The sequence below is a fragment of the Mandrillus leucophaeus genome, unplaced genomic scaffold, assembly GCF_000951045.1.
Source record: "Mandrillus leucophaeus isolate KB7577 unplaced genomic scaffold, Mleu.le_1.0 Scaffold18, whole genome shotgun sequence".
Classification (NCBI taxonomy): domain Eukaryota; kingdom Metazoa; phylum Chordata; class Mammalia; order Primates; family Cercopithecidae; genus Mandrillus; species Mandrillus leucophaeus.
Window position 1 is genome coordinate 2673081 of NW_012101809.1, and position 12455 is coordinate 2685535.

General features: G+C 37.7%; 1 protein-coding gene across 4 annotated transcripts in view; it reads left to right on the forward strand.

Annotated features, from left to right (window-relative positions):
* Positions 1–12455, forward strand: part of BTRC (beta-transducin repeat containing E3 ubiquitin protein ligase) — a 228348-nt gene that overhangs the window by 135814 nt on the left and 80079 nt on the right. For all 4 annotated transcript variants that reach the window (XM_011977424.1, XM_011977425.1, XM_011977426.1 and 1 more), the window contains one exon: positions 2742–2831. In XM_011977424.1, the coding sequence (XP_011832814.1) occupies positions 2742–2831 (90 nt within the window). The remainder of the gene's footprint in view (positions 1–2741; positions 2832–12455) is intronic.

A 12455-nucleotide genomic window follows, 5' to 3' on the forward strand; every position in this document is an offset into this window, starting at 1 on the left:
TTTTTTTTTTTTTTTAATAAAAATGTGGGCTTGTATGGAACTCCTGGTTTCAAGTAACCCTCCTGCCTCTGCCTCCCAAAGTGCTGGTATTATAGGCATGAGCCACTGTTCTTGACCTTTACTATTTTTGTACTTGTTCCATAAATCTAAAATTATCTCAAAATGTTAAAAAATTGAATTCTTTCTTACTGTTGGTTTTAAGTGTGTCTTAAGATTTTTCTTCTTAAATCCAACACAAATATTTATAGCAATGGTTCCCGAAGAGTGTTGCTGGATCAGCAGCACTAACGTCAACTGGGGCCTTGTTAAAAATGCAAATATTCAGAAGCTCTGGGGATGAAACCTAGCAATCTATGTTTGTTTTGTTTCATTTTGTTTTGAGACAGAGTCTTGCTCTGTCACCCACGCTGGAGTGCAGTGGCGTGATCTCGGCTCACTGCAGCCTCTGCTTCCCAGGTTCAAATGAGTCTTCTGCCTCAGCCTCCCGAGTAGCTGGATTACAGGCACGCGGCACCATGTCTGGCTAAATTTTTTTTGTGTTTCTTTAGTAGAGACGGAGTTTCACCATGTTGGCCAGGCTGGTCTCAAACTTCTGATCTCAAGTGATCCACCTGCCTTTGCCTCCCAAAGTGCTGGGATTACAGGTGTTAGCCACCGGGCCCCACCGAGATCTGTGTTTTAACAAGCCCTCCTTCCAGATGATTCTGATGCACACTAAAGTTTGATAATCATGATTTATACCATCAGTAAAAACTTAAGACTAAAAGGAAACATTTCTATTAATACTTTATCTAGTAATTACTAATAAGTTTGCTTTTCATGAAGTATAACTATAGTATTACCAATGTTTTGTTTTGTTTTTAGTAGGGATGGGGCCTCGCTCTGTTGCTCGGGCTGATCTCAAACTCCTAGGCTCAAGTGATTCCCCTGCCTCGGCCTACCAAAATGCTGGGATCACAGGCATGAGCCACCATGCCCAGTTACCACCAATTTTTAAAATCCATTTCCTATTATTTTTTTCTTATTTTATTTGGAGACGGTGTCTTGCTCTGTTGCCCAGGCTGGAGTGCAGTGGCGTGATCTCGACTCACTATAACCTCCGTCTCCTGGGCTCAAGCAATTCTCGTGCCTCAGCCTCCTGAGTAGCTGGAACTACAGGTACCCACCACCATGCCCGGCTAATTTTTGTATTTTAGTAGAGACAGGGTTTCACCATGTTGCCCAGGGTGGCCTCAAACTCCTGAGCTCAGGCGATCTTCCCTCCTCGGCTTCCCAAAGTGTTAGGATTACAGGCGTGAGCCACCGCAGCTGGCCTGATTTTTCTATTTTATCTCCTGAACGTTACCAGATGTACTTAAGGGATAACTTCTAAGGTCTAGATAGGCCCAGTGAGACTGCTTATGCCTGTAATCCCAGCACTTCGGGAGGCCAAGGCGGGTGGGTCACCTGAGGTCAGGAGTTCAAGACCAGCCTGGCCAACGTGATGAAACCCCATCTCTACTAAAAATACAAAAAATTAGCTGGGCATGGTGGCGGGCGCCTGTAAGCCCAGCTACTCGGGAGACTGAGGCAGGAGAATCGCTTGAACCTGGGAGGCAGAGTTTGTAATGAGCCGAGATTGTGCCACTGCACTCCAGCCTTGGCAACAGGGCAAGACTCCATCTTAAAAAAAAAAAAAAAAAAAAAGAAAGATCTAGGTAAATGTTGGTTTATCTTTTTTCAGTGTTCTTTCAATTTTGGTTTCTTTTTTCTTTTTAAAGCCAAAAGTCAAAGCTTGTACTGATATTCTTTTAAAAATATTTCATGATTTGTTTTAAAATCTTTTTTTTTTTTCTGGATAGTTTGAAATTTTTTCATTTATTGTTCTGAATAAGAAACATGTCAGTTGAACACGATGGCTCATCCCTGTAATCCCAGCACATTAGAAGCCTGAGGCAGGAGGATCACTTGAGCTCAGGAGTTCAAGACCAGCTTTGGCAACATGGCAAAACCCCATCCCTACAAAAAATACAAAAAATTACCTGGGCGTGGTGGCATGCACCTATAGTCCCCCACCTACTCCAGAGGGTCACTTGAGTCCCAGAGGCGTAGATTGCAGTGAGCCAAGATCTCACTGCTGTACTTCCAGCTGGTATGACAGAGTAAGACCCTATCTCAAAAAAAAAAAAAAAAAAAGAGAGAAAGAAACATGTCCTCTGCGGGAGGCTGAGGCAGGAGAATCGCTTGAACCCCGGAGGCGGAGGTTACAGTGAGCCGAGATCACGCCACTGCACCCCAGCCTGGGCGACAGGGCAAGACTTCATCTCCAGAGGGGAGAGGGGACGTAGGGGGAAGAAACATGCCCTCTCACTTCTTTCAGATCTTGATCGTTTTGAGAGTTTAAAAAGAAACACAACAAAAATAAATCTTTTCTTAGAACAGTAACTGTTGTTTTAAACAGAACTAAGCTCTTCAAATTTGCATTTTAAAATGCTATATAATCAGTACCCTCACCTTCCGTTAATCATTAATACAATGAAGCCACTGCTGCTTACATACTTGTTCATGGGCACATCAGTGGCTTTTGTGGGCTCTATCTTTGCCCTCCTCCTTTTCTAACTTACCTCTCAGTTCCCATAAGTCTTAATTTATAGATAAAATCTACTTGTGTTTTGACTTGAGAAATAGAGCAGAATATGAAAACAGTATATGGCAGTATTTCAATATTTTAAAAACCTGTTTCCAACAAATTCTTTTTACAGACATACAACAGCTGTGCCAGACTCTGCTTAAACCAAGAAACAGTATGTTTAGCAAGCACTGCTATGAAGACTGAGAATTGTGTGGCCAAAGTAAGTAATATTACTCATCAATGTATATTATACCACACCATAACAGTACCGTATCTGTAGACATCTTTACTCGGTATTGCTTAAGGACTATTACAGGATTATATATTTAAGAAAAAAATATAAACAGGCATCATTTTATCTAGAACAGATTACAAGTTAGATTCTCCACCTCTTAATTGCAACAGAATCTTTTGCTTATGAATTCTGGTCACACTTTAGACTGATTCACATTTGTTTCTTGACACTAGTTGTAGATTATCACATATCAGTAGGATTTGTATAAGATAATGTACAATTGTTTTGATAAGTTTATGGTTTTTAAATGCAGTTATGTATAGAGTACATCACATCATTGCAAGGATTGTGAAATATGCTGTAGGCAACCCAATTATTATATCACTATTCTTATTTATTGAGTGGCTAATGTTAGAAATACTGCTTTTGATGATCTTGATCCACACGGACAAGTATGTTTAGTCATGTCTATGGGCTACCTCTTTTTCATGTATATATGTCATCTCTATAGCCTAGATGTAAAATTTATCTTAAATATTAGAGATCTGATGCTTTTTATATCTATCATAACTTACATTTTCCAAATATCTGTCATTACTAAGGAACTTTGACTTAAATTCAAGTGTCAGATATTTTATTTTAGGAATAAGTACTATTAAGTATGGACTTTGTTTCTTTTACTTGAATTATCTGCAAAAATAATTGCCTTTATATCTATTCATAGATTTGTTACTGTTATAACATTCCCAACTGCAACTATTTTAGTTTAACCTATTTTCTTGTAGACCCAGGCCCTCAGTTCCTTACTGTTATTATTAGAGCCAGGACTGGTATCATGTAGTTGCCATCCTTTGCTACAGAAATCTAAGGACAGTTGTCTTAGTCCATGTGGGCTGCTATAAGAAAAATGCTGTAAGCTGGGTGGCTTATAAACAAAACTAATTTTTTTCTTATAGGGGCTGAGAAGTCCAAGATCAGAGCATTAGCAGATTCAGTATCTGGTGAGGGCTTGCTCTGTGCTTCATAGATGGCGCCTTCTCACTGCATCCTCACATGATAAAAGAGACTAGCTAGATATATGAGGTCTCTTTTTTAAGGGCACTAATCCCATTTACAAGGGGTCTGCCTTCATGAATTTGGGAGAATACAAACATTTAGAACATAGCAAAAGTAGAGTTTTTGTTTATTTTTTCTTAAAACATTTAATAGTCTCTGGGCCTGCTCTATCAACTGGAAATATATCACACAAAATATAACCATTGAAATCATACATATAAGAAATATCAGAATTTATTTCAAATTATAGTTTAAAAAGGTAGAGTTCATCAGTTAAATGTCTCTTAAATTCAAATATGTTAGTATTTTGCTACAAAATGTAATTATTATAAATTACATTTTTATTTTTTCAGTCATTTAGTCACAACTAACAAGTGCTAATTGACTCTATTTTGTTTTGTTTTGTTTTATTTTTAGAGACAGGGTCTTGCTTTGTCGCCCAGGGTAGTGTGCAATGGCACAATCCTAGCCCAATGCAGCCTTTACCTCCTGGGCTCAAGCCCTGATCTTCCAGCCTCAGCCTCCCGAGTAGCTGAGGACACGGTCGTGTGCCACCACACCCAGCTAATTTTTGGTTTTTGGTTTTTTAGAGGTGTTTTGTTTTGTTTTGTAGAGATGAGGTGTTGCTGTATTGCCTAGGCTGGTCTTGAACTCCCGGCCTCAAGTGATCCCCCAGACCTGCCAAAGAGTTGGGATTACAAGCGTGAGCCACTGCACTCAGCCCGAGTCTCCTTTATATCCTGCTTTTGTGCATGGAAACAGGAGTACACAGTTATTTGGGCCTTTAAAAATAAAAATATTCTTTTTTTTTTTTTTTTTGGCCATGCTGCTCTTAGTTTCATCACAAGTGGGTGACTCCTGGCTAAATAAGGTAAAATTTTAGCATGAGTACCAATCCAAGGACAGGGTGATGATTTTAATGAGTTTCATTGAGAGCTGGCCAAGTGAGCATCTGTTCCTTTTGTTTTCTCCATACTTTGTAAGCCAGGATCTCTAATCTAAATAGGTTAGTATGTGTCTATATGATGTGGAGTTTTTTTGTGTTTTTTTTTTTCTCCCACCCTCTGCTTTGGTGGTACATGGTTAAAAACCTTCCACCCTCTAGCACAATGATGTAATTTCTTCCATGCTCTTGGGTATTGAGTGAGAAAGTAAGTTTGCTCATTGCTGCTCATCAGTCTGTTTTACTTGCTCCCAGGTGGTGACCTTCTCATTGCATTGTTTCTTATTTTAACATTATTCTGACACCCATAACCTTTCATCGTCCTCTTAAATAATCTAATAATGATGCCTATCATTTCCTATTGGAACCCAGTTAAATCACTGGTTCCTTTTTTTTTTTCTGAGATGGAGTCTCACTGTGTTGCCCAGGCTGGAGTACAGTGGTGCGATTTCAGCTCACTACAAGCTCCACCTCCTGGATTCAAGCCATTCGCCTGCCTGAGCCTCCTGAGTGGCTGGGATTACAGGAGCGTGTCACCACACCCAGCTAATTTTTGTATTTTTTAGTAGAGACAGGATTTCACCACGTTGGCCAGGCTGGTCTCGAGCTTTTGACCTCAGGTGATCTGCCCGCCTTGGCCTCCCAAAGTGCTGGGATTACAGGTGTGAACCACTGCGCCCGGCCAAGTTTTTTCTTTTTTATTTACATGTGTTTTGTGTGTCTCATGATCCCTGTTTCTGTTGGCCTCATTTATTGCTTGACCTTTGAATGGAATGACTTGTCATTATTTTGTTGGTCTGCAAGCTTGTCCCTATTTCCTGTTCTTCACCTTTAGTCCTTAACTGAATAGTTTCATCTGCTACATTGATATGGCTGCAGTGTTTTCTCAACTTGGTACAAGTGTCTGTTGTTGATTCAGATTATACTCCATTGTGGCCTGAATCTGTAACCATTTCCATGTGAGAACAACTATAATATAGTGATATCAACCGTTTTTGTTCTCTAGTTCAAAGAGTGACTTTGGCTTGGCTAGAGATACTAAGTATAGTCTGAAACCTTATTATTGAATACGGTTCATGTAAGTTTTAGAGAAGACATTAATACCATTTATTTCCCTAAAAGCACCAATGGTATTATGTTTGAACCCCTATAATACCTTGATTGTAACTCTTTGCCAGAAATATCACAGTCTTACAATAGCTCCTTACGAAGGGTACCCATTAGTCCTCTGTAGTATACAAGAAAACAAAGCTATAAAACAAATTACAACCACCCTAAATTGGCAATAATCTTGTTAATCTTTAATTTGAAGAAACAGGCCTAAGAAAAAATTTAAAACTAAAAATGAAGGAGGGTCTATTTTATCACTGTAACTTAATCCAAGTAACATTTGGAGGCATTGAGATATCTTTTTATTTTTTTTCAGAATTCTTTCTCCTGGTTATGGCCCTGTGTTTCATGAGATTTGTGTTTGGAGCATGATGAGCTCTGTGTTTATTGTAGCTTTAAATGAACAGTCATTATTAACTGTCAACTTAGTCTTTAAAATCCATAATCACATTATGCTTATTAATTGTCAACCTTCATAATTTTTTTTAATTGGTAAAGAAAACTAACTGGAAGGCTGAAAGGCATTACTTTTTTATGTTATCTTGCTATTGGCTTTATTAAACCATTACTGCAAATTTTGGTGTTAGGTTTTTTTCCTAATTTACCCTTACCCACACCCACAAACAGATACACAAACACATGCAGTTAAAATTGAATTGTTTGAATACATCTATCCAGATTCCTGGCCCAGTTAAGAGAAGTTTTTCCTCTTTATGTTTGGAAAATGAACCCCTTCAGTAGTCCTTTGTGGATGTTCTGTAGTTTAGTTGTTGTTGGTTGTTGTCACTGTTTTTTTATTTGTGACTAATAATCTGTTTGAAACTGACTGAGACAGAAAAATGTGATGTTCCTTTCCACTCACTCCAGATTTTGATAGAAGACTTGTTTTATTTATTTCCAAAATTATATCCGCAGGAAACAAGCTGTTTAAATTCAGATTATGCTGAAGCAAAATGGTCCTGGTATGAGAAGCAACGTGCTGTTTTACGAGCACAGAGTCCCTTTTCTCATAACTGATTGATAGTAAATATTTTCCTGAAGAATTATTGCCAGCCATGAACAGTGCAACTGTTTCACTTTTTTTCCGTGCTACTTGCTGTACCAGCTATTGTCGGTAATTAAGATCTACAATTCACAATGCAGACGTTTGCACTTCCTCTGGGTCTGTGCTATTTATAAGGCATTTCAGCTGTTCAGAGTTTCTTTTGAGTTTTAAACTACATGTTAACAGGCTTCTTTAATATACCGTTCCACAAGTAGCATGTCAGATGGTCCGTTCTTCACACAGGCGCCTCTTGTCAGGTTGAAACATTAGCTTTACGGAGAGCATACTAAAATATAACCATGTCATTGAGGCCGATGTGGTTGGAAAAACTCTGGAGTATAACATGTTACACACTGGGCCTATTGCTCTATCAAAAAGATAGGAATGAACTTCAGATGTAATATTCTTTTTAAAAATCTTAATATTCATATGAGCTTTATGTGTTAATTGGGTTACAGAGAAATACACAGTTAAATGACTTTTCCAAGTTCACTTTGCATTAATAAGAGAAGCCAGGACACCTCTTATAGGCAAGAGTTTGTGTGTTTGTCAGATTAAGGATGTAAGAATACATTTTCTTCTAGATGTGTGTGCCGTTTAAGAAGAATACAGACATGGGGCACCAAAACGGATCAGCAGATTGACTGCACATTTGTTGTGTAATCAGCTTCAGGAACCCTAAGTAGCATATGCCATTGGTTGAGGAAAGTGTAAACAGGAATCTTGGTCTAAAGTTGGTAAAATTTAAACCATTTTCAACCAAAAAGAGATTTTAAAAAAGTCCAGACCCCAGCCCAGAGTCTTTATGAATTATGCCCTAAAAAGAGTAATCGCTTGTGCAGTCTTCTTGCTACCGGCACTCATTGTTGAACATACAAGAAAAAGAAACAAGAAACTGAAAGCTGTCAACAAAATGTGTTTAAAACTTTGCCCCGAGTGGGCATCAGACTGGCTGTTTTTAAGCCTGAAGTCCAGCCACATTGATTATGCACGTTGGCCACCAGCATCTTCCAGCAGAGCAGATCTGCTGAGAAAGGCAGGACCCAGGTTTTAGTGCTGATTCTGGATGGCCCTTGAATATAGACAGAATATAGACAGCTTATAATAAAGCCATTCCAAGGCAGTTTTATTTTACAAATCTAAAACTTTCTGTAGTTCTTTTGAACTACCGTGTTTCTGTAAATTTCTTCAGTGAACTCTTTATGAACCTGTTTTTTGTTGTTGTTGTTGTTGTTTTTAAATAGCAGCGGTTCAGCTGTTGGGAACCACTGATATATCTGACTGAGGCACTTCAAGATGCTAGAACCTATTCACATTTCTATCTAGCCAGGGAGCTAATAAGCTCAAGCTTGTCTTTGTGGATTGATCTAGATTAGCATGAGATGAGCCCAGTCAGTGTCTTCCTCAGTGAAAAGGGAGAGGTTGGGGAAAAGATGGTTGAAAGAAGAAAGTTCTTCGTCAAGAATTGACTGCAGTGTTGCCTGCTGATGCATGTCGGATCACCCGCACAGAGAGATCACATGGCTTCTCCAAAAGTCAAACGATCAATTCGCCTCGTTTTGGCTCTGTACTTAATGCACAAACAGTGCGATCTGCGGGGCTGTAATTGCATTGTTAGGGCCAAGGAACAAGCCTGTGCCTTTTCAGCAGACAGCTGGCAGGGAGAGAGGCATGTTGTTAGGAAAGAGAGAGGCAAGGCAAATAAAATTACTGCTAACGCTCAGAGATCGGCAGGAGTCCTACTTGCCTAATCTTACCGGTGGGAGCAAGCGGCTGTTGTAATCCAATTATAGCAGCATAAGCAATTTGTTAGACACTCCGCATAATGTAACAATTTCCCAATAAACTCTGACTTGTAATAACGTCGGCAAGAGTCCGCATAAATCTGCCCGAATGGTGGGGGCTGGAGCATTCGGCTGGGGGCTTGTAATTGGCGCCATCAGCACGTTTTGCGGAGTGCAGTATGGTGCAGTCTTTTAGTGCAGGAATTTTAAGGAGAAAAGCGTGGCACACGTTTCTCAGGAAAAAAAAAAAAAAAGTGGCCATTAAAAGGGGAACAGCAAGAAGGGCATACTCTTGCCTTCACATTACCTAGGAATCTTAGTGTAGAAAGCAAGCAGGAGGAAGCCATGTTTCCTCCTAATACTAAAGAGGAGAGGTGGGGGAAAGAGTGTGTGAATTAGTTAAATTCCTTTATTTAAAAGGCATCGGTTTCTGTTATTTATACCTTCATCTCCAGCCCCCTAAAATGCTGTTCAGGCAGCATTTAGCTAACATTTTTATAAAATGTTCATACTCAAGACAAGCCTAGAAATGTCAAGTTTAAATCTGTTTTCTTCTGGAATTAGCATTTTCTTTACAACATGAAAATATATATTCTTTATGACCAGGACAAATCTTTTAAAGATATTATCTCACTGAATACCAGACTTTTTTGTGGAGTTCTGACTTCTGCTTTAAGAAACTGTCACTTACTGAAGGGTTTAAATCTCAGCTTGTTTGCTTAGCTGCACTATTTTCTCATTCTGAAATATATTGTGAGTATCTATGATACTAGGATTAGTAATCAATCTTACTGAAATGTTACATTTTATAAGAATATAGTATCATTTAAATTTATACTTGTGTGATCATTATAGAAATAATTTTGATTCCTAAGTAATAAAATTTCTGTTTTGGAAAAAATATTTGTTGTTATATGGGGCAAAATAAAATCACCCTTATTAATAGATTAACATTTGTAGTCACAGAATAGGGTTTCTTATTATATAAGGTATAGGAGGTGAAGCATGTTTATGGATTTGAGTTAATAGATTTTCATGCTACTGAATGTTTATTAAATGTTACCTACTTTCTTATGCCAACTCATTTCTTCATTGCTGTATAATTTGTGTCAAAACCAACTATATGAAGAACAGGATTTTTCAAAATGTCCTGTTGTTGTGGGTATTACCACAATAAATACTTACTTGCAGTATAAACATTTCCTTCTGCTGAAGCAAATGCAGCCTTCTTTGACTGGAGCTACATCAATAAACTGCAGTGCCTCTAATAAAGTCACTCAGTGTCTGGGTTTAACTAATGGCTGATTTTCATGGCTTTGACAGTGAGCTGTGTGCGTTATTTTCTCCTGATATTGTAAAAATAATGAGAGCAAATTAGAACAATCAGTTTACACAGATAGCTCCTGATTGGAGGCGATGGGCAATATGGCAGCAGGTAATCCATCTTCGGACTCCTGTCACATTAACTTCAACAGTGTGAAAAGATCAGGTGGAGTAAGCAGGGATCCTGCCCAATCGGAACACTGAAATTAATGAGAAGAACATTGTTCTGTGATCAACCTTTTAATTAGCAAGAGTGGAAACAGAGGGAATGAAGAAGGCAGCGCCGCAGCTGCACAGTGTCAGGCACAGTTTCTGAAAAGGAAAGAAAAAAAAAATCTGTGTTTTATGTTACTTTTTTCTTGCTGTGTACAGGCATTATCTTCCCATTCTAGAGCTGGTTGCAGGCTTAAGAAATACTGCTTGCTTTCCAAAGTAATGCCAGAAATTTGGTTGATATATTAATATTCTATAGATTGTAATTCTGTCAGGGGTCGTTTATGATTTTGATTACCAGCATACTTTCTTTGGCATTGTACTCTGGGTTTTAAGTTTGATTTTTCTAAAAATCAGGTAACCAGAGGAATTACATTTTTTAAAGTTCTGCCTTGTTAGCCTCCCCTCTCCTCATCACTCCAATTTAAAGTTTTCCTTGCAAGTAACATGAGAGTTTTCTGGTTTGGAGCATTTCTGTCACTTTGGGTTATTTAAAAGAGGAGCAAAATCCAGGCAGCCAGCTATGGTATATTTAAATTATATTCCTTTCCTGATTCTGTTTATTAAAAATTTGCTGTTTTGCTTTTCTATTACCTATGCTATTGACTTCTCAGTGTTGGGCTGTGTTATTTTAATTTATGTAACTGAGAACTGAAAATCAAGTAAGGTGTTTATAAGAGGAAGAGGGAGAAAATCTAGACATTAACTGAGACTAAAGGCTGATTCATCCATTCAAAGCTCAGATATACTAAAATTGTAACCTTGTTAATCAAATGGTATAAGGTTATAGAAGACATAAATGAGCAAAATTTTCTGAACCAAGTCAGCCTCTGTTTCCTAGACGTTTTTGGAAGGCTTTACCTTTGGGAAAGTATATGAGGCCATCATGATTTGCAGTGTGTTAGTCTTTGTATATTAGACTTAGTGACTTACTATAAAAACAAATAATATGTTATAGGCTATGTAAATGAATTCAAATATCTTCCAAAGATACACAAAATATTTTTTTCTTGATATTACTAATTAACTTAGGCATTTATTTGAAGTACTAATATGCCAAAGCTGGTTACCAAGTACCCACCTGAGTACAGAATTGGTAGGAAAGAGCCTAAAGTTAGTGTGAAATATTTAGGTTAGGTATAAGGTGATCTTTTCTCATAGGACTTTTTTCCACAATATTTATAACTAATGTAGATTATATGTATCATAATATGTATAACTCTCTAGGCTTTCGGTGCTAAGATACTGCATTTACAGAAACTTAAGTCTCTAATATTATTCCTCTATGTAAAACTCATTGAACAAAAGTACCTCATTTCCCCCTAGTACCATCTCCCTACCCTCTTCCCTGAAAAAACTCAGGATTCTGTTAGAACAGAAATCTGACTTTTTGTCATTTTTTGTTTTGACTAGATAGTGAGATTTTCCTGAAAACATTCATTTAGACTTGTATGTACCAACATTTTAGAATCAGTGATGTAATACCAAATAGTATCTAGGACTCCCCCAGACAACTCTTTTTTTTTTCTTTCCCAGAATCCAGAAATAAAAGCAACCCAGATAACTCTTTAATAGACTGATACTACTGTGTATATTAATATTTAAAGTCCACTTGTTATTATTTTGCAGATCCTTTTCTGCATTCCTTAATCTGAAAGAGAGATTTTTATTCTTAATACTTGTATGGATTTTTGTGGCTTTTTATGAGTTTTTATAGTTTGACAGTTTCAAAAGCCTAGGTTCATAAGCTCTCCATGAATAAATATGTTCTTAGTCATATGGTGTAAAAAGATCACTTACAAAGCTTGTGAAACCTGAGCTTTCCTTTTGAACCTTTTACTACCCATGAGCTCAGGAACCATACATGTAAAATTTTATTCTTACGTCGTGACTTCAGCTTATGAGGGAAATGAGCTATGAATTTAAATGACTCTTCTACTCTATACCAAGTATGTTTCTATGAAAATAAAATTGTATTTTTTCCTTTTTCCTAAAAGGAAAGTTCCATCTGACTAGTGTTTCTGCCGGTATTTGTTCCCATTGTTAAAAGGTTTATTTCTTAAGATTAGCATTAAAATAGACATCCTGTTTTTGAAGGCATCTCTTTTTGTTTATACTGTAATCCCAAAAATGTC